Source organism: Plectrocnemia conspersa, unplaced genomic scaffold, assembly GCF_051122295.1.
Source record: "Plectrocnemia conspersa isolate PC_06_02 unplaced genomic scaffold, ASM5112229v1 ptg000009l, whole genome shotgun sequence".
Classification (NCBI taxonomy): domain Eukaryota; kingdom Metazoa; phylum Arthropoda; class Insecta; order Trichoptera; family Polycentropodidae; genus Plectrocnemia; species Plectrocnemia conspersa.
In genome coordinates, this window is record NW_028277173.1 from 13,754,941 (window position 1) to 13,778,579 (window position 23,639).

The 23,639-nt window shown below is 30.4% G+C and overlaps 1 protein-coding gene across 2 annotated transcripts in view; it reads left to right on the forward strand.

Annotated features, from left to right (window-relative positions):
- Positions 1-23,639, forward strand: part of shg (DE-cadherin) — a 356,238-nt gene that overhangs the window by 314,474 nt on the left and 18,125 nt on the right. Inside the window, exons 3-13 of one of the 2 annotated variants that reach the window (XM_088191473.1) lie at positions 2,472-2,591; positions 2,679-2,804; positions 3,534-3,683; positions 4,235-4,420; positions 5,197-5,399; positions 7,254-7,431; positions 7,691-8,183; positions 8,531-9,081; positions 9,379-9,532; positions 20,810-20,997; positions 21,100-21,156. In XM_088191473.1, coding sequence (XP_088047599.1) covers positions 2,472-2,591; positions 2,679-2,804; positions 3,534-3,683; positions 4,235-4,420; positions 5,197-5,399; positions 7,254-7,431; positions 7,691-8,183; positions 8,531-9,081; positions 9,379-9,532; positions 20,810-20,997; positions 21,100-21,156 — 2,406 coding nt within the window. The remainder of the gene's footprint in view (positions 1-2,471; positions 2,592-2,678; positions 2,805-3,533; positions 3,684-4,234; positions 4,421-5,196; positions 5,400-7,253; positions 7,432-7,690; positions 8,184-8,530; positions 9,082-9,378; positions 9,533-20,809; positions 20,998-21,099; positions 21,157-23,639) is intronic. The other variant, XM_088191474.1, reaches the window with a different exon arrangement.

Genomic DNA, 23,639 nt, shown 5'->3' on the forward strand with positions numbered 1-23,639 from the left:
GCTGACCTGGGACTGGAGTCAAGCGTTTCGGGTTCAGCTAAACAACGAAGTACCATACAATCTTCTTATAAATTTACCCGTATAGTTTCCTATAAGGTATTTTTTATTTTTTATGTAGTAATAAAGAAAGAATAAAAAAATTGCAGATTTTGCTGATTTTCATTTTTTGATTACAGATAAAATTGAGTGTAATTTTAAATACAATAATAGCTGTCGTGAGGTACCGCAGCTATTTAAATTATTTTATTATAAGCTTGATTATTTTATCTATATAAAATTATCAACCTTATACAATAGATAAAAAGCTGTCGTGAGGTACGGCAGCTATTTATCTATTTTATTTATTTTATCTATAAGTTTGATTATTTTATATAGGTATAATAATCAACCTTATAGATAAAATAATTTATCTAGCTCACGACAGCTATTATTGTATTTAAAATTATACTCCAATTTTAGCCGTAATCAAAAAAAATTTAGCTAAAATATGTTTATATTGAATTTATTTTAAGATAACTTAGACCGTCAGTTTGATAATTATTTTTTACTGTTCCTTTAAGAAACCCCTCTAAATGTTTATTTAAGTTTTATATTAATAATTTGGTTAGGCGTAAATGGATAGGTTAGTACGGGAATTTTATTTTTAGATCGCATTATTAAATAAATTAGTTTCAAATCCATCTAGCCTAATAAATTTAAAAATGGATTTTTAAAAAAAAAATGTAAAATTGGCACGCAATTTTTTTGGCTAATTCGTTAGGCAGGCTTATCCGCCATCTTGTTTAAAAATGTCGGCTATTAAAAATAAAATATTTTAAAATAAAAATTAAGATAAAATAATTTTTTTTTTACATTTTTTAGTGATATATGTTGGTGTTTAGATACAAAAACTTGCCTTAGTTTCTTACTTATGCTAACTTATTGTGTCAGCTCCTATTATGTTATAACGGTAGACTTACAATAAAAATACTATATACGAATATATATTAAATTATCTAATCTATGTGCCAAAAATCTTGTTATACAGTGTATTTATCACGCAGCTTAAAGCTCAGTGAGCCTCTTATCTCATACCATCACACCCTGATAATTCGGAGTGAGAAAAATCTTATAAAAATTAGCCACACAATTATTCAGAGATACAAGCATGCATAATTGACATTAGGAAATTACGACGTAACTCACTAGGAGAACGAAGGAGGCACGAACGCATGATCGCCTTTGAACTTTTCACGCCCGACACGTAAACCGGCAGCCATGAAATTTTCGTATGCTTTTACACACCCCGAACGATATGGGGTCGCTCGCTTTCCTTCTCTTGATATTTTTACGCATCGCCGGAAAGACAGAAATGTCATCGGATAGGTCTACTGTGCAATATTAATAAAGACAAACGTGATGGCTGCGAGTTTTCATTGCGTGTCGCCTTCGTCGCCCCCGTCCCTTATATATGTATAATACCGGGGGGTGTAAGACCGGTGATATTTATAATACCAGCCGCCACCCCTCTTCCGGGGGTGTTCGTTATGACGGGCCGTTAAGGTCCCGTCCGTGGAAGCCTTCGAGGCAAATGGATACTTCTTGTCGAGCACGTCCATTGACTCGAGCGATTCGATTAATCCATAAAGAATTATGATATTAATCTTGTGTGCCTACTTTAAAAATATTACTAATATTTTATAATTTATATATATACATATTCGCAAAAATATATGTACGCTCTGTTACCAAGTATCGTTTCTAGAAATAGAAATTTACATATCGAGGAAGAATATATCGTGAATAACTAAAGAGAATACCTAATAATATTACTTGGTATATAACAATATTGCCTTGCATATGAAATAGCATTAGTCAATAACCAGAGTAGAAGTCATTCAAATATGCTCCTTCAAAATAATAAAGGTCACCTATTTGTGACAGCCGCTGAAAATGTATACCATCTATTTATTGCTTTTAAACAAGGCTTTGATTGAATATACTGGAAAAAAACTTACTAAATTTGTGGTACAATTAATAATTCCGGAAAAATTAACCAGTATTGTTTGTGAGATAATCAAAGGCTACAAGGGTGAAATTTCAATTAGGGGCCGCCTAACCTTTAAGATTAATTGATTGATAAATGATAAGCGAGTTTCTATGATTAATTGAGATCAACTCTCTCCTAAAGGTTTCGTGCATCTGATTTATTTCCTTTAATAGTAAGCATTACGGTAAATGATATTTTTTGATAAACAAATCTGTTATTATTGCAAGTTGAAATTACAAATGTATTTTGAATTAATACCGTTATTTCAATATTAAAAGCAAGATATTAAAAACCCGACTATTGTCTTTGTTTTAAATACATAAATTAAGAACTCTAGCTTTTTAAATATATAATAGTTTCAGTGGTATTCTACGTTTTAACACTACTACATTGATTTTGTAACGATATATTATTACTGCTAATTCTTATGTATATTTTCTAGTCACACGAAGTATCATCAAGATTTTCAATAAAAGACAACCACAAACCCGTGTTCACGAACTGTTCACAATACCATCCGTCGATCAAAGAAGAAATGGATCCCGGATTTCATTTTTTAACGGTAAGCACCCTCGCATGATACGCCCACGTTTGGTACGTTATTATTACGATTATTTTTTTTACTATATTTACGTGTGTGACTTTTCAGGTAACGGCCGTGGATCAAGACCCGGTCGATAAAGGCGGCACTGTCAAGTACCAGTTCGTGTCGTCTTCAGGGGAAAAGAACAAATTTACGATAGATTCTGAAACAGGAGAAATAAGGACTTTACACGTAAGGCTTGATTTGTCATATTTGAACTTGAAACAATCAATAAATTTGACCATATTTTTGAGAAAGTTAAACTCTGTACCTCTCACTTTCCCGACTATAACGAATTGCTTCAAATTATTTCCCGTCCTTGAAGAACTGGAATTAATTATTGATTTTGAGATTGGTCCTCTTTGTCTGAAAGTATTGATTATTTGTCTCTTCCTCTCATCAATTTTTCAAACTCTAAACTTTATTTTTGCTTCGTTCTGATTTTTTCGAATAAATTTTATTATTTAATTGTTGACTTTAGATATTATATTCAATGCTTTGTATTTAAAATGTTGCTTAGTTGCATTATAGTACCGCGAATAATCTTCCCACCTTACTTTTCCTCTGCCTGTATCGAATTATATACATAGTTCATATAGCTAGTATATCATAATAAAGCTAATATGGTGTAAATGCACATTATGTACTGATTTCATGCATCAAAACTTTACAAAGTACACAGTGATGAAATATCTTGTTATGTATGTACATACATAATATATGTATCTGTAGGCCGCACTTTCAGAACCATAGTGTCAATGTGCAAATCAAACATTTAGTTGCAAACTTTGCACAATTTCACATCGTCGTGTGCGCGTTTGTTATGCATAATGCATTAGAAAATTTTCACATTGAAAAGCCGATTATACACGTGTCGTTCGAGGTTTAAAAAGTTTTAATGGGTTTTTGGGAACTTTGCAGAAATTTGACAGAGACGAGCCGGCCAGAGAGAAAGAGGCTTATATTACAGTCAGAGCGACAGACAATGGGATTCCGGAACTCGACGACGTTTGCACCATTAAAATAACCATAGACGACATCAACGACAACATGCCAGTGTTTGACAAAGTGGTAAGTGTTTATCGTATTATATATTTCCAGCACCATCACTAATTGTAAAATATATTCATCTCTTATATGAAAAACTGCCTTAAATCAAAACATATCATTGACATATTTAGTGAAAAAAAAGAATAACTACGAAGGTTATTCGTAAAGTAAAAATAGATGCTTAGATATAAATATTAAAGGACATAATGAACAAATAATATTTGATAATGTATTCATATCTGTCTATTTAAATCTCTTGATGTTGAATTTAACAAATTCTTTCATTTATTTATTAAATGCATAGTGACGTTAACAAATATGTTAAGGACAATTCCAAATAAATAAGCTTCATATACATATTTTGGATTATGTATTTTAACGTAAAATAATATTTAGAGCATTTATATATATATTTTTCTAATAAATTCAAATAATCGTTCATGCACCTTGTTCAGGTCTTTCGCGGAGACGTTTGGAAGGTTTGTTAATTTAGTGTTAATCAGTGTATTTTTTGTGTTTTGTGTTGTTTCATATTATTTTTTTGTTGTTTTAATTTTGTATTTTTATTACAGTCTTATTCTGAATCCATCCCTCAAGACTTATTAGTTAGCAAAGAAGCCATGAGAATATCGGCCACAGACATCGACGATGGCAATAATTCCATTGTCGAATACGAAATAGATAAACAGTCGCCAGATTATAATTATTTTCAAATAGATAGAAACACTGGTGTTATATCTTTGAAGCAAAAAATTGACGTAAGTATTATATGTATGCCCTTGATTAAAAATATTGTATTCCAATAGATTTTTATTGTATAAATATAATACGTCAGGGTATACGATTGTGTTTGATAAAAAAATATTATATATCGATCATTCATAATTTCTTTAAATTTATTTTTAATTTCCAGCCTAAAATTCTATTTATATTTTCATTAATGAATTTTTAATTTCTTGAAATTATTGAAAGGTTATTTTATGAATATTTAAAAATGTATATATTTGGTTTAATATGTAGCATTAAAGCTTAGTAATGTTAATCTTGAAATTCTTGTTTAACTTGTCAAAGTTTATACTTATATAATATTGAAATACTTCATAAAAATGTGATTAAATGGCTAATCATTTTCTCAAATCTCAAAAGGTCATTTTAAGTATAAGCTGGTTCAAAAAATATATATCTATGCTTTAATACAAAATAAGCAAAATCAATCATAAAAATTCTTATTTAAATATATTGTAAATAAACTTTATTAAGCTTTGTTTTTATTAATTTCAAGGATTTTACATTTTCATTGTTATTTCGCAACAGTTTTTTAAGTTCAATCGTTAGTATTATAGTCAAGAAATATTCTTTTAAATTGAAAATTTATATAAAAATATTGCTATACATATACGTTAATTTTATGAAGTTGCTGATTATATAAAATACTAGTATTGGCATTATAAAATATATAATCAAGGATTATTCATTGTTAGTTAAATTATGGAATGACTTTTGTAAATGAAATATTTTTGTTTATTTTTAACAGAAAGAACCAAGGTATCAGTTTAAATTGAGCGCCATTGTCAACGACAAAGGCGAAGATCCCAAGACAAATTCGATCAAGCTAGACATAAGGGTCGTAGAGTCTAACAAGAAGAGTCCGTCTTTTGTAGAATTTCCCACCAGCCCCATTTACCTGAAGGAGAGCTTCTCGGACTTTGACGCTCACATAGCAACTCTTCAAGCAGTGTAAGTATACACATATTATTTTTTGACAAGAAAAAGGGCAAAGTAAAATTTGTCAGGATCGGTTTTATGTCGTATCGCGCTGCCGCGAGATAAATCTGAGGATTTTGTGTGCGCCTCTCTGAAAATCACTGACCGTACCGATTTTATTGCTGAGATATGACCGCGTTTAGACAAAAGCGAACTTTCATATCGGCTTTATTGCGATCGATTTAGCTGTGCCTTGTTTGTTTTATTTCCGGTTCTTATCCCAGAAACGCCACAATCTCCTTTTCCGCGACGGAAAAGCTCGTTAGTGTCCGATCATTGTTTAAACAAATATAAAGCGTATTGCCGCCAAGCACAGTGAGAGAAAAATAAACAACATCGTCTAAAAAATATTCGTAAAAATATAAAAATACTATTAATAATAAACAAGTTAAAAAATTGTGTTTGGTAAATCTGAATTACTAATTTCATATATTATTAGTATTTTCTTAAATTTAGAATTTTTTTCAATAGTTATTTAATATCAAAGGCGAATATGGAAGTCGCTCTTAAACATTTTTGCTATGCAGCGATTAAAATAATATTATTGCAAAAATAATAATTGTCGATTTTTTCTTAACTCGTTGATCTTTTTAATTTTAAATTTATTCGATAAAACCGCATGGTTTGCTTTTAAACCATGCATTGAAAACTAGTGTTGCTTTCAGTGACAATGAGGTTATATAAGAAATTTTTTTGAGACAGTTTTTTTGGGGATGTGAGATTTTCGTAACATATGTATTAAAGTGGCATCATATAATTTTCAGTTTTACGCTTAATGTCATCAATATATCTAATCTAATTATTTTCACACACATGTTTCGGTACGCGACAATTGGGCGACGATCATATGGGCGACAGAAATTTAAAAATCTTGCACGCTTAGCTTTATTGTAAATATTAGTAAAATATACACTAAAACGAAAAAGTATAATAAATGAAAAACAATTTTATTTTGACATTATTAACTCAATTATGCAATTTATGGAAATTTCGAAAGTTTGTTCTCACAGTAATTTTATAGGCTCAAAACATAAAAAGAATATTGCTTAAAGGGCAAAATCAACGATAATCATTTATCAGTAGTGATGCTAAAATTACTAGCTTAAGCTAAAATGTTTTACGATGTTGGTTCACAAGTTCTTGAATAAAAAAATCAAACAAATATTTTATGATTTAGTAAAAATATATATTGTTCCAGACCGTATGTTTTTTTTTATCTTTTAAGTCTTTTCTAAAAATTATTAGTAATAATTTCGTGTGTGCGTATATGTATGTATATATTTTAATATTTAGTAAATCATGTTAATTAATTATTTAATAATAGGGCCATGTTACTATATAAAACGATAAAAATAAGATTTTTATTGCAAATTTATTTGTATTGCATTTGTATTGTATCGCCCACATGACCATCGCCCATTTGTCCGTCGTCCAATCGCCGTCGCCCAATTGACCGTGTCTGACATGTTTCGTTCAATCGATTATTGAACGAAAGGTGGTTAAAATATTTAATACTATTTCACAACTATACCATAAATAACTTTGAAACGCGTATCTTTTAAACGAACACTTCTATATTTACACTTACCCTTTCAATGCGTAAATGATATATTATATACCTTTGAAAACAAATCCATACACTATCAATAGTATATGTCATTGTATACAATACATGTAAGTAAAAGTCCGTTTATATAAAAGTGTTTTGATTATGTTCCATTCGGTCAGTAGCAATGATGTTGAATTAATTACAAAAAAAATCTATTACAAATCAATTTATTATTTTAAATCACTTTGTACGATCGTCTGAGTTATCTTTATTTCTAGCTCGCACATACCAGACGAGGGTGAGCTTCTTTTTGAGCTGGTAAACGGACAAACGGAGCAGACCAATAAACGCAGCACTTTTGTGATGGAATCCGAAGGCGATATGGCGTACATTAAGCTCGGAAACCATTTGGATTACGAAAAGATTACGGATTATACTTTGGCTGTTAGAGTGCAGGTAAAATTTTATATACGTTTGAGTGTCATATAAATGAAGGGGACTGAGAAAATATCTTTTACTATATTCAACTTTTTTTGGATTTAGAGAAATATATTAAACTAGCTTCGAAAATGTTTTTTTTGTTCGTAGTTATATTGCATTTTTTTAGACTAGACAAGCAGTGATGTTCTACTTCACTTGCCACATAATTTCTCCAAGTTCTTTTTATCAAATTTAGCAATAGTTATATTACATATGTGTATACTATTTTTTTTAGAATAAATACAATCTTGCCGCTGAAATTACGGTCCACGTAAAAGTGGAAGATGTTAACGACAATATACCAGTTTTCGCCGAGTTGACAACCGGAAGTGTTCTAGAGAACGAACCAGCTGGCACTCCAGTGATGCAAGTTCGTGCTTTTGACGCCGACGGCACTTCTGCGCATAATCAAGTCACCTACGAGTTGGCCGATCATAAAGACCTCTTTGAAATCGACTCAATAACTGGAAACATCACGACCAAGACCGTGTTCGACAGAGAGCAAAAAGACTTTTATAACGTCAAAGTTATAGCCAGCGACAATTCAGAGTCAGCTTTGATACCTGGCAAGAACAACACGGGTCAGCAGGTGTTCAGGATAGAGATAGCCGACAAAAACGACAACAAACCGCATTTTACGCAAACTAGATATGTTGCCGAAGCCATATCTGAAGCAGCTAACGTGAACCAGATCGTCACCGAAGTCAAAGCCATCGACAATGACACAGGTATTTCATATTTATTATTATTAAAACTTGGCCAAAACAGATGGACAAAGATAATTTTATTAATTACATCTAGATCTATCGACTTTTCGACACACATACACAGCACATTTAAAGATTCTAATAAAACAATGTCAATATTCTTGAGTCGCAACTTATATTTATCTTAATGAACCAAATGGTCTTCGTACAATCTTCAAGTGTCCAGTCTCTTTAATTTTATCTGCAAGTCTTACTTTCTTTAATCATTCTGCTCACCGTTGAGGTGTGGACAATTGAAAAATGAACCACTGTTATGGCCAAACATGTATATTTAAAGATCATGTATCAATGCTGACTTAATTTTATAGCATCTCAATTGGAGTACACCATCGTTGACGGCAACACTTACGACGCCTTCCTCATCGAGAACAAGACTGGAAAGATCCGCGTCAAGAACAAGCTGGATTATGAAAACATAACCGAATACCTCCTATCGATCAAAGCTTACGACGGAGAGTTCGAAGACGTAGCCACTGTCAAAATCATCATCGACAACATCAACGATAATCCTCCAAAATTTGAAATTCCTGCAAACGTAACCATACAGGAAGAGACGATGATGTCCGGATGCATAGCCAAAGTTGAAGCATACGATCCCGACATTCCAAACAGAAAAGCTGACCAGAAGATTGTTTACAATCTAGTCAAAGAAGATCAGAGAAACTTGATGTCAATTGATAACGAGGGTTGTATAAAGCTTATAAAACCGTTAAACAGAGATCCTCCGAATGGATTTTCAACTTGGCAAGTCTTAGTATCGGCACAGGATGAATATGGCAGTCCGAACTGTCTCAGATCTACTGCAGAAGTCATAATTATCTTAATTGACATCAACGATAATGCGCCGTTCCTGAGCAATGTAAGTATTTCTTACTAGTATTGATAACAGTTTTGCCACATCTTTAGTTTTCACCTATAATTTATCGTTTAAAAACTATTTGAAGTTATAATATTTTGTGGTTAAAAATGCCGCAAAAATGTTACTACTTTTTTATTTGTGATTATGTATTTATTGTACATACTACACACACTGTCGAATGTTTTTTGGTAATATTTTTTCAAGGCAGTCTAAAAATCATTTTTTCTTCCTTTGTGGTAAAAATCTTGTACTGTGTATTTTTTACAGTATTTAATTTATTACGTTCTACCTTAACAGCCTCAACCAGTTATATGGTACGAAAACGAGCCGCCCGGGCTCATCGAAAATCTGACGGCAAAGGATTACGACTCGGAAACGAACGGAGCTCCTTTCACGTTCGCCTTCGACATCACTGCTTCCCAGGAGTTAAGGAGAAAGTTTGAGATACACGGTGAGTAATACTTTTAATGTTTTAACCCCCTATACGTATTAATTAATTAACAAGGGTAGCACTTGACTTACCCCACAGCTCTGTTTAGTTATTTGCTGCATCCGCGTCCGAAAATGGCTGTGGGGGTGGCAGAGGGGGTGTTATTAGTTAAATTAGTTAATGGATGTGCGTAGATCCTTACGGGTGGATATTGGTTAATCTACCAGAAAGCTTGTTCCCCTCTGTGTCGCTCTTTTGCCGCTTGTCATTCTCTAATGTATTGTATGTTCAATATTATCAAGTTTCACTTTTTTGATTGACTACGTATTAGTCGGATTGTTTATATTGCGAAGGTGTCGTAAAATGGTTTTAAAGTATAGGGTTTACAGCATATGAATCGGCTTAGCTTAAAAGGGATAAATTAGGACATAAGTAATTACATTTTTGATGCTAAATAGTAATCTATATCGAGATTTTTCGTCACAAAATTGGAAAAATTGATCAGATTCGATACATAAAAACCATACGGTTGAATAATCAATTATTCTACGATATGTTTTGCAGCATACTTATAAAGAGTGATTTCTAATACTTTGACTGATTCTGATAAAATCAACACTGGCCTATAATGCCCTATAATTGCTTCGTTTTTATTTTTATGTATAGTAATTTTCGTAATTTTTCATATATTGACGAAAGTCGATATATGAAAAATTACGAAATTACGCTAATTGAAAATGTGGATATAATTTCAAATAGCAGATAAATCAGTGAACATTTTCCTATCAAAAAAAAGCACATTGTCATTTATATGAGAGGTTCACTACCGAATCAGCAATTCATCTTGTAAATCAATTTTATGTTCCTTGTTAAAAATGTAACTGTTCGAGCTAATGAGATGAGATGAATTTCTCATTTGAAATATCTTATAGATATTTTATATTAAATCGTCAGCTTCTCGATTTATATTCACAACATAAACAGAAAAAAAACTCATTATTGGTAAGTTACTTGTAATGTCATACTGATGAGCTGAAAAGGCAGTGTTACCGACTGATTAAAAATGGCCTTGATTTTATCATCCTTGTATTTTTATTTTCCGAATATTTCTCGTATATTTGCGAAAATATAAGTAGAGATTGAACGTTTTTATTTCTCTTATATTTTTTTGAAACGCCAGTTGTTCATAACACTTGATTGCTAAATCGAAACCTTTCAGAGATTGACGGCCATTGAAATGTAACATGTGAAATGTACGATTAACATTTGGCGGAAACAATGAAACCACATGATAACAATAGGTATCCCTTCTATTTATAGCCAAGTATTTTAACATATGAATATTGAAAATTCACATGTAATTTAAACTGTGGAAATAAAATCGCACATGTTAATATTATATTACATTAATTTTAATAATATAATTAAATAATAAATAATAATGATTAACATGTTATCAGATAGAAATTCATATAAACTAAATATATCGGTCGTAGTAATATTTTAAGACACTATTTACAGCTTTAAGTTTAAAAAATTAAATGATCTCTTACGACCTATTCTATGATTAAAGTAAATGTTATATTATATATTTGCTTTTAGCTGTTTTGAACTTAACATTAATATTATGTAAAAGTAAAATTATTTGCATTAAAATTTCAAGTTTGAGTTATTAAATAGTGGAAATCGAAGAGAAATACAATTTTTTATATGGTGACTGAAGTAATGTTGTTCCACTTTTAAAGTACGATTTGAACACTTTCATTGGCAGTATACAAAATGGAGAAACGTTTAAATGCGGAACACTAAAATTGAAACAATAAGCGAGAAAGCCTCCGCGAGAATTGCCAAACTTGCTCGACAAAAGTTCCAAAAGTGCGAATGCGAAAGCACGCGGAAAAAAGCTCTTTGTAAATAAATCATACATTCAAAAATCCTGCAAAACAGACATTTTTAACATTTTATTTTTATATTCGATCTTTTTTATCGATACGAATAAAAAAACACATTGAAATAATATTGGCTTCAGATAAAGCATCGTATTATTTCCTGGAACGTAAATGCTATAGTATTAAAATTCATAAAAAGCAAATATTCTAAAAACCGATATAAATTGAATAAAATATTATTGGAAACGTAACTATAATAAATTTCATATAAAACGATATAATTCTTTGCGCACGGTATTAAATTAATATATTACTATAGGTGTTCGACTTTTGCGCCGAGTATTATAATACTAAATCAGCAAATATGCATTAAAACTGAAAACGGTTTTATATATTTCATTGGAAAAAGCGGTCTATTTCGCAAACCAAAATAGTAAGAAAAATCTGGGACAGTCGTTACTGACGCTAAGGTCGTTTAAAGTGTAACTTTAAATTGAAAAAGAGAAAAGTTGGTAACGGCGCCGATCCCAAGCAGTGTTAACAATTAAATTAAGTAGGTTCTTGGGTCTCGGGGGCATTTGGGTGACGATCAAAGAAAATCCCACCCTGACCCGTAGGATTATTTATGTTGCACAACTGCTACATTTTCTCAGCATTGCCCTCACAGACGTTTATAGTAATACTAAAATAACATTTCTTCTTAATTTTAGTATTTGCTCTATGTCTAATATTATGTATTTCTTAAAATAAATTGTCAAGCTAAACAACTATTTTATTAATTAGTGATTAGTATAAATTACAAATATTTGAACATGTTAATATTGGTATCATCTCGTGGTAGTTTTTAGTTCTTATGATAGTTTTAAATTTATAGTAATAAATCTCCAAATAATTTAGGCAAATTTGATTCAATTATAATACTCAATATCGCGTAAGAAAGGTCAAGCAAACACAACATACAGGCCTTCAAAAAGGATTAAGCTGCGATCCCGCGAATTACAAGCTCGCGCCCTCTGGCCAAGGTCCAAACGAAGTGAGGTTCCTTCGTAAATCCCCCGACAAGGCCTAGGTGATAACATCCCAGAAATTTCTGTTCGTCCTAGGCGTGCTCGTAATTTACGACCTAAAATCTTAGGCCGCGTTACTAATTCGAGGGCGCCCGCTAAACCCCGCCGGGAACTAATGTCAACTTTGTCGCAACACATCCGAATCGCAAAGCCCTTTTACTTATTAACGATTTCTTACTTACACACTCGTGCCAAGTTTCACGACTGAACGGTAGAATAAGCCAAAAACTGAATATTTCATAAGACGGTGGGCAAATCGATCGATTCTCGTCAATATTACAAAGGAGGTTTATTTTTGTTCTGAGTGTATGAGGGTTTGATTATGCCGTTGCCAACCAACTTGCCATACCGAAATTGGATACTGTAGGCACAGTTTAAAAATATATACCATGGCGGTTAATAAATCAAACCAAATCATACAAAATTTGTAAATGGAAAATTATTAAGAAACACATAAATTATTTATATTTGTATACAATATATTTTGAATTTAATTAGTACTTAATTTTGATTATAGAATTGATACGTACTTGAATTGATACGCGAATATTTGGATATTTTTATTTATAGACTCAAACATGATATAAATATGTTATATGTGTTGTACAATAGAACCTCCGAAAACATGCTCATATTTAAAAACACTCGTCTATCAAAGCAAGTTTTCCCATAAGAAATAATAGAAACTTAGTTTGATTTGCTCTAAAAATGATTAATTAAAAATACATGTATATTTTAATTATTTAAATTTATTATTAATTCATGTTAGAATCACTGCTGTCTGTCACTGAAATCTTTTTTTTTGTGGAACTTTAACTAGGAACCTATCCAGTGATGCGTTTGCATCCTTTTAAGGATTTAGCGATAATAGATTCATGGCTCGCACCGTTAGTCTTAATCAGGTGATCCTTTCTATCGAAAAATTTTCACGGTTTCCCACATTTTATAGATATACCTAATCTTATCTGTAGCGAGGAGTTTTGTAGCCTTTCCCCCCCTTCTTCTCAGGCGAGATCTCCTCTGTAGCCTCGTACTGTTTCTTGCGATTCAGATTTATTAGTTCTTCGGTGCTCAGCTTCTGGCGTTCCGCCACTAACTCTTAAATATCGTCTTAATTCACCACCAATCCAAGGACACAATTTTATTGAATATTGCCGTCTCTCGTTTATGTTCAAACCCGTCAACGCAATTAGGTCACAGTTTTCTCCAATTATAATTGGGGATTCTCTTTGTAATATCACCCCATGCTTTATCGATGATCTTAAGCAGCATTCGATGTGGAAATATTTTGAGTGGCAAATTATTTTATAAAAGGAGAAAGTGACGCAATACTTACTGCTGGTACTGCAAGAAATCGCTAGTTTATCAAGTCAAAATTGCTTGTATTTCGAAACACTCGTAAACCAAGTTACACACAATCCGTGGTTCCAATGTATTATATATGTATCATACATATACTAATAGGTATATAAAATGTAAATTTCGTTTACAGTTATATATTATTCTCTAAAATTTGATTATAGACGATGTGATTTGTTAAATTTGTTAGAACATAAAGTTGTTGCTGCTTCGCTCTCAATATTACAACATAAAATTAACCACGAGAAAAACATTAATCTTTTTTAAAAAAAAAGAGCGAAAAAGTAATTTTATACGAATATTTACGTTGGCTTATAACCGTAGCAATTTTTTTCTGATAAATTTATAGCTAGATTCAGAGCAGGTAGTCGAACAAGGGACAGAGATTTCTGATTAACGGTTTTATGACCTACTCTAGAAAATATGATTAGCAGACATTTCGTTTCGATTTCCATAAACATTAGTTGCTCAATAAAAAAATAAGGATGCAAAGATCAATGTCTTAGGAACAATTAAATTATTAGGTATTTAACAAGGATTCGTTTGCCGGTTAAATTAAACCAGAATCAATGTTTTCATGTAAACCCAATATAAATCATAAGATGAGATTTTGTAATTTTTTGCATAGTACGGAAAATATTATATGCTGGAAAGTGATATTTCTGTCAAAATAATGATTATATCTTATACTTATAAACTCGAATGCAACCAGTAGGCGAGTAGTATAAGATCTTAAAAGCCTAAGTACGTATCCCATATGGACCTCAGTGTTTTTATATTTTTATCGTGTATTGGAGATCGAAATTAGCGATTATCATATAATTAAAATACCGATCGCTTATCACATGTTACCATCATTTTCTTAATCTCGCAGATAAATATCGTGATGATTAATTAAAATTCAGTTAGGTCGTACATTTTAGATATTGAAAATGCTCTAATTATGAGCTATTTCAGATCATAAAGAATATCGAGTATGTATAAAAAAAATGTACCATTTTTCGGGTTTGTATTTTAAATATAAACTATAATTTAATTTACGTGCATAAATATTTACTCAAATTGTTGTAAGTGTAATTAGTTAAAAGATATATTGTAATAATAAAATAATAGGTACTGTATATTAAATATGTATTGTCATATGCCCAAATTATTTGAGAACTCTAGAGAATTTTGATCAATTTCTCATTTCTCGAAAAAACATTGAAAAATGTAAAACTCTGTATCCGATTATTTAATTGGCGAAAAGTGTTATTTTTTCTAATCCAGTGACAATAAACCAATAAGCCATTAATTTTTGCTACAATCTTTAAATAAGAGACCTTCAAATCGTTTTAGAAATTTCGTTGAATATTCTGACGTAATAAGCCCTGCAACCCTTAAATTATTTAAGACATTTATATAAAGTTTTATACTGTTATGCTGGCCCTGCTTTACAATTTTCTCACGTTTCACTATATTTAAACATCGTATAAAGCGTTGGCTTTTAATTGCGTTATTACGACAACATCTGATATATATTACAATATAATATTATATATAATATATACTATTAACTATATTATATCCGCATTTGTGATGATTCTATTCATAAACTCATACTCTATTAGGAAAGCCGAATTAATATCTCTTTTGTCAAAATTCATTAAGTTGAAAACATTTTGAATTATACTCCTTTAGCCTGTTTTAAAGTAAAATACATGTTTGTAAGCACGTTCGATATTATTGGAATAATTTATACTTAAATATGGGGAAAGTGATACATTCTTAGAAAATATTTTATTTTTATTTGCTATATTTTAAACTTGTTTTCAATAAGTATATCCAAACATATTATACTATAATAATATTATCTATTCTTTGCGTTTAAAAAGAGCGCATATAAATAAATTTAAATATTATTATTTTTAACTGTATTTGTATTGAATTTAAATCTAGGAATAATATAACGTTAATAATGTATATAAGGTACGGGGGTTCAAAAATAACTTTTTTGTTAAAAACTGGCGCAAAAGTTAAAAAGGTTAGAGTTTTTTTACGTTTTGCGTTTTTCTGGCGGTAAATTGTTTGAATTGCGAGCTGCGAACGTTAAAGGGACAGAATTATTTGCGCAGGATGTTGAGTTTATCTTTATGGAGAAAATTAGATTAAAGCACTAATGATATCCATATTAAGTCGTAACTTTGAAAGAGATTAGCTGAATACATAAAAATAATATTTTTTATTAACTCTTACTATTTTTGGAATTAATTGCGTGTCATATATCGGAGCTCCGTTAAAGATTATAGACTCAAAGAATGAGAACGTATTTTTTTTATTTTTACTATTATGGATTATGATGATTGAACATATTCGTGCGTGCATTAGCACTGTAAACAAATATAAAACGATTTTCTACGATTGCTACTAACTAGCCAATTACATAATATACGTTGAATGCTTTTGTAAGGCTTCAGACTTTCGAAAGATCCGTTTACGTAACAGTTTATAGCCGCCTTACCTTTTTACAAGTTTTCGAGTGTTCCGAATTGCCTTTTCCCGTTTCCGACGAAATCAATTAGACCCTTGGAAGATACGGTTACATGAAAAGTTAACGCAGATCGATCATTAAATATTTGTAGCGCTGTATTTTATTTATCATGTAATATTTTTACTCCTTACGACGTATTGGTTAAAGTTGATATTAGTAAGAAGTGGGGTATTTACATACATATATACCATGAATAGTAAAAAAATATATTTGTTACAGTTAGCGTTTTAAATAATATATCTATAGAGTATGAAGTTGGAGAGAGAATCAAGATGCATTTTGATTACAAGATCTCTAGTTCGTTGCACTTTTATGAATGTTTGATATTTTCTGTGGTTTGAGATTTAAACTATGCTCGAGGGAATCATTATTAAGCTCAAAGTGTTTGAAAGGTAATGTTAAAGGTAACCGAAAAAATCTTGGAATTGACCTTATAAAATATTAATAAACAAACCAACAAGTATAAATATGTATATTTAAAGCTTTTTACTCAATTGACGTCATATTAAAAAATCTGCGTATTACAATTTCGAAATAAAATTGGTATAAACGTGTCCGATTTGATAATTTCGTAAATGAAGATAATACGAATGACGCGCTTAAATGAACATAAAATTGACGATTTTTACGCGTTGACGAGTATTGATGAGTCGTCGAAATTATGGGTATATAAAATGTTCACTTCCTTTCGAATTTTATTTTATTCAATTATTAAAATAATATATAACAATTACAAATTAGCCAATAAAAAATGTACATATATTGTATTACGATTTTATTCATACTTCAATAGAATTCAGAGCGATCTAGAAAATATAGTAATCTTACAATGCGTTTAAAAAAAATCTTTAATGAAAATAAATAATTTATAAAAAAAAAAATATTTTGTAATGATTTGATTTTAGATTTGGCAATGTGATCAAATATTTCTAATTGAAGTTGAACTCAACTTTCCTTCAACATTAAAAAACAGGAACGATCTGTTTTTTGTCATGAAAAAAGTAGCTTTCATTACCTAATTCAACAATTATTTTTTTCTTTCCACGTGAAAGGTTTTAAAAATATTTGTTAAACTAAGTAGAAAGTCGTAATTCGTAAGTACAAATTCGCAATCAGAATCCATCTATCCCATGCGTAAATTGGGAGCTCTAAAAACGATCATATAAAATAACCTTTTTGTATTACTGTTAGGTGGTGGCGGCCCAAAAAATTTTCATTACGATTTAGGTGGTTTCGGATCGCAAAAACGCGCAGTAGGGATTGCTGTTATAGATATACATTAATATTTGTCACCGTACATCTACATATTTTTTTTCATTTTCTTCGCTCAAGCTTAAAGGACGTATTTATTAACTAAACGCTGTGGGTGTGCGAGTGGTTCGTTTTTAAAACGAACAATGGGAGTGAAATAATTGAAAAATCTCTCATTGATTATTTTTTAGGGGTAGGTCTCGAAAGAGGACTCGAAATAAATCCACGAACGACAAAAACAGGTCCAGATCTATTGTGAAGGGCTAGGCGTATCGAAAACCGCGACCGATGCGAAGAAAAGCGTTTTTCTCGGTTTTCTGCCAAACACTTATTATACTTTATATGTATATATACAATCGCTCACAAACACATGCGTAAACTGTAGGCGGGTATCGTTAATAATGAATGTTCGGGCCGTGGAAATGGGTCGGCGAGGCTTATATACTTAAAATTACGACTCCTTGAAAATGGGAGTTGACACGCGAATGTTTTATCACATGATATTATTTTTCCTCCATATATCATTTCCTGACTGGTATCATTAGATTTTTGCTGATATGGGGTATTTTAAAACTATTTCTGATCGTACTGAGCGACTTAAGTAGATGCACTTCGATTTTATAAAATTATATATCTACATGTAATATCAATAAATGGTTAGAGGTGTATACATTTATATAATATCGATTGCATTAAGTGTAAATAGGCGAACTTAAATTTTAAGTGTTTCAAGTTTTGATTTTACAGCCAAATAGACGATAAAAATCTAATAACAGTTTCCTTTATAAACATATATAAATTACCAACTACATACATAAAAAAATGAAATTGCGGGTATTGGAAGTCGAATAGTCTTCGCTAGCGTGTTGAGTTGTATCTGTAAAGCAGATGAGATCTGTTTTACAGATACAATGATGTAGTCTGTCTGTGACTCCGTTGTATTTTTTTATATAATGCTGGTTTAAGATAGCGCTGGCTAATGACAGATGAGGAAATTTGCGACCTAATTTTGTTGCTTCTTGAACACACCACAAAAGTGTGTTAACACCTTAAGATAAACGCTCCAGATGGTTACTTTGTCGGTCGGTAGCCAAAGAGTAATGTGCGCAGGGTATAATTTATTTTCGATAGTACTTATGGGTGATTAACGTCTCAGAATGGATGTGCAATGTTTTAAATTATAAACACAATTATTAGTCTTCTTCAATTTTTGTGCAAATATACTTTTGAGACGGGTTGATTTTTGTTGTTTTTTAAATAGTCGTTATAGTGACCATTAAATCATAACAAGCTGTGCAAGTGATTGATACTTTCACACGTTTAAAATTACTAATATGATTACTCTTAAAATTAAAATCTCAGGTCTCTAACATAGCAATTAATACAAAAATATTTTAACTGTAAAAATTAAAACAATAAAATTATAAAAAACTTTCCCATGAAAATATCGAAATAAAAGCTAGATAGATCTATAATATCTTACTACTAAATACTTTCACTGAACTAAAGTATTATATAATATATCCCACAGATTATTTTCAGTCAGCTATATTAAATTTTGACTTAACGCCATTTTTTAATAATAAATAATATTTTTAATGTCTAATTTATTTACGTAACGAAAAACGCGGTATTTATCATATTATTGCTTCTTTTTAAGAGACACTTTATTACATTTACTCTGATAATTATATTATAATTTAAACGAGAAATTAACTTAAAAAACCTTTACGTTGGTTAAATTACTTGGTAAATTTATAATTTAAAATGCTGTATGTTTATTTAACTAGTATCATACATGTGTTTTATAAAAGCACTTTAACAACCATAAATTGAGCTATTAAATTTAAATCTAACCTAACGTAACACAATGTATTTAATAACGTTGTTCTGAGATATATTATGGTACAAATTACATGAACACATTTATATAATAGATTTATTTATTTTAATAATTTATTTAGCTAATATATTAATATACCAAAGAAATTTCATCAAAACATATATAATATAATATAAACATAAACAGAATATAAAAAAGACTTAATATTATAATTTATTTCTTAATGCACGAAGGTGTTTCTTTATTCCATTGAGAATACCCGCCACATTTTTATTTTTGCGGATTGTCTTAGGAATATTAATATACAAATTCACACCTCCAGACATTATTCCCCTGGCTGTACTTGTTTTCTTATACCCAACTGTCCTTAAATTGTCTCTATTTCTAAAAGTTTAATTTTAAATGAAAAACTAGTATTTTATAACATATAATATAATAAAAATGCATTAAAAACGAGAAATATTTGGAAAGTATAATTAATTAAAATATTTCTAGATTATTTTATTTTTAGACTGACTTATGTATGTCTTACGACTGATCCCCTTTTTGACACTCAATTCGGGCAGTTTCCGATATTATAATCTTCCGGTAAGAGACTTCTTAATATTTCTAAGAAAGTTTATCGATTGTTAGACCTCTATCAAAATGTTTTTTCTGCAAAAAATATCGATGAAATGGGTGACCCTTCACTCATTGATTTACTTGTGGGTGATGAATGTTTCTTTTACTCACGATGCTCTAAATGAACATTGGATTTTATAGGATTAGGAATTGACCATTCATTACTACTGCGACTTTATTGAACAAATTTATCGACAAGTTATGCTATTTAATAATGTACCTTATGGAAATTTCACTACATGCATTTAATTGATGCAATAAATTTAAACAATTTGATATTTTTTAAAACATTTTTTCTATATAACAAATTTAAAATTTAAATTCCATCGATACATTACACAGTAACCATTACTTCTTATCAAAAAACGTAGTTATCATTCAAATTTTATTTTTTGTACTGATTTTCTCATTTAACTTTAGATATATAACCAAGTTTTAATAATTGTGTAGCGCCGTTTGGCATTGTGATCTTTGTCGTAATTCACAAACGCCATAAACGCCGTACGTCGCTTTTTGACACTTCGTTAGTATTCAAATGAGCTACCCCAAAGTTGGTCATCGCGGTTACCTTTTGTGCGAACGTTTGCCCCATTTTACGACATAGTCTAGCCGGTGACGACCAAAGTTTTAACAATTTCAAGAAATTATAAGTTTAGTGGCATCGCGGCGCTTTCGCTCTCGACCAAGACCTACCTGTTGATGGTTTAATTAATAATTAATAATGGTCATTTTTTGCAGATCACGGACTGTACGCCAGAGTGACCTTCGATAGGGAAGAGACTAAAGAGTACTTCTTGCCGATAGCCATCACCGACAGTGGCATAGAACCTATGACGGGCGTGTCAATATTGCATGTCGTCATTGGAGACAGAAACGACAACGCTATGTCAGAAGGACATAGCGAAATTTCTGTATACAACTACATGGTATGTAATTTTATTTTGTTATATTTATAAAAAATAGTTTTCCCAATAATAATACTGATTTTAATCATGTATTTATTTTTATCTAATGCTAACACTATATAGTCGGAATTTGAGGAAAACGAATTGGATTTCGTTCACAACGGTTGGTTATATGGATATGTGAGTATATAATGGTCATGATAATATTGCACGTTTTATAACTTGTTGCTATTTTTGTTGTTAAAATCAAATAACAATGATCGCATACCGATTGTAATAAATAACAGTCGAGATGCTTACAGGATTTTTTTTGTAATTGGAAGCTTTTTTCAAATTATTTTCTATATTTTATTACAATACATGTGAATGGAAGTGCATTTTATTTAAATACTAAAAATAAGGTTATATAAAATGTATATACAGTGGTACACAAGACACTTAAATTTTTTTTACTGTAAATTACATAAAACATAAATATAAACAAAATTTAATTAGAATTCTTTGTATAAATTAGGAATGGAAAATTACATTTTTTTTCAGAATTTGTTACTACAGTTATGTAACTCACTCAAAATGAATTAATACACCTATCAGCATGAAACCGCTCTTTCAGATAACCTTTAATATTTAAACTGAAAATTTGTAGTGTTAAAATCACACCACATAAACCACTTTATACTTTAACTTTAATTATAAACATAAAGAGAAAAATATTAGAAAATATAAAAGAAGAGCATTAACAAATAATGTGTGGTTTATTTTAAATAATTCAGATAGTGTAATATTAAAACATTTCTAGGAAATAGAATATAACATACTTTTTGTTTCATAGGTCAGAGAGAAAATTATAAAGTTATTTTTATTCATTGAAAACCAAAATGAGACGCTTTTTTATGATTATGTTATATTTTGTAAATGTAAGATTTTCATAGAATATGTATGTATAATAATGGTGTAAGCAAGGTGACATTATTTAGTCATTTACATACAAATGCATAGTTAGCCAATTTACACTTAATGTAATATTTTAGATATACAATTTACAAAATATACAAGTAACTTGCAACTACCCTGTATCTAAATTATTAATTGAAAAGTTAAATTTCAACCATTTTGAAACATGTGTGTTGCTTAATTTATTAGTTTAGAAATAGCATTGTTTAAAAGTAAGATTTTTTTTTTGTATTTTATAGAATATGTTTTAATGCTTTATTATGATTTTTTTAATTTATTTTACCACTGATCTTGATTTAATAATTAATTTAGATGTTTTCAACCTCTGTATGTGAAGCTTAGAGATATGTCATATAAACTATTTTTTTATAGCTAGGGTTTGTGTTGCCCGGGGCGAATCTTATCTTCTTCCCCCCCTATACAATTATCTAATACAATATCTGATCTTCCTAAAAAACTTAATACATGTCTTTAATATGTCAAAACTTTTTTGGGATTTTTTGAACGCCCTCCCAGCTACGCTACATATCCTTCACATATAATATATGCATATAAAAAATGTGCAAAACAGTTTTAAAGTTTCCAGCATTTATTTTTTTTATATATATAAAAATGCGCCCATATAGATAAAACATATTTTTATCTACAAGAGCGGCATTTTATGACCGTCCGGGTCTTAAAATCATTATTTGTTAAACTATTGGTAATTGTTTTTGTATATTCAACTTAGCTTTTTGCTATTCGTGGATATATATTTTTAGCGCATTTGGTTTAAGAACGACAAACACGAACGGTCCTTCCATCGCGAAAATGCCGCCCTCAAGCAAGTGCCACCCGGGGCTGTCCCCCCCCCCTCCGCCCCCTAGCTACGCCACTACTATAAATACTAAAATAAAGATTCGTAATGGCCAATTCAAAACGAAATGATAAAAACAGTACTACTTCTTATAAGTTTTTTTATATTGCAAATTTGTTGATATATATGGAAGATTCTAATAATTTATTACTATATTTTGTAGTAGAACATTTTATTGTACATAAAAATTAAATTTATTATACTGTGCTTATTGAAAAAATATCCCAAATTTCATTATTTCTTTTTATATGTTATTTTGAAAAATTAATTAATTTATTATTAAAAAAAAAAATGTTAAAAATAAGTTTTTTGTATACAAAAAGCTCATTTATTATACAGTGCTTATTAAAAAGAAATAACAAACATTAATATATAGTTTAGTTGCTAAATGCAATGAAACTATTAGTCACTCTCTATAATAAGAGATTATCTGCACAAGTCAAACACGTCAATAATTTCCATTCAAATCATTCTAGAGGTAAAAAAAGTGTTTTGTGAAGCTTGAACGCGTCCGTCTAAAAATTGAATAAGAGATTCATATCCGGTGTGTGCTCTTCAAAAGAAAAGTAGCCGAGATTCTCTTTCTCTTCTCTCAGGAAAGGGGAATAAGAAGGACGTCCGAGGATAATAGGTAGGCGTCGCGACGCGTGACAGATGGGCTCTTTGTGGAAAACAGTGAGCCGCTTAAAGCAACGAAAAATTTCAATGCGAAAATCACATTTTTCACTTCATTAATCATTCGCGAGGACATCTGAATGAGCTCTCCAGCCGGTAGCTTATTCATTCATAATTCATTATGCCGGGGGTGGATCGAGCTTTCGCTTTCCCTTACGCATACAATATGCACCCGGCG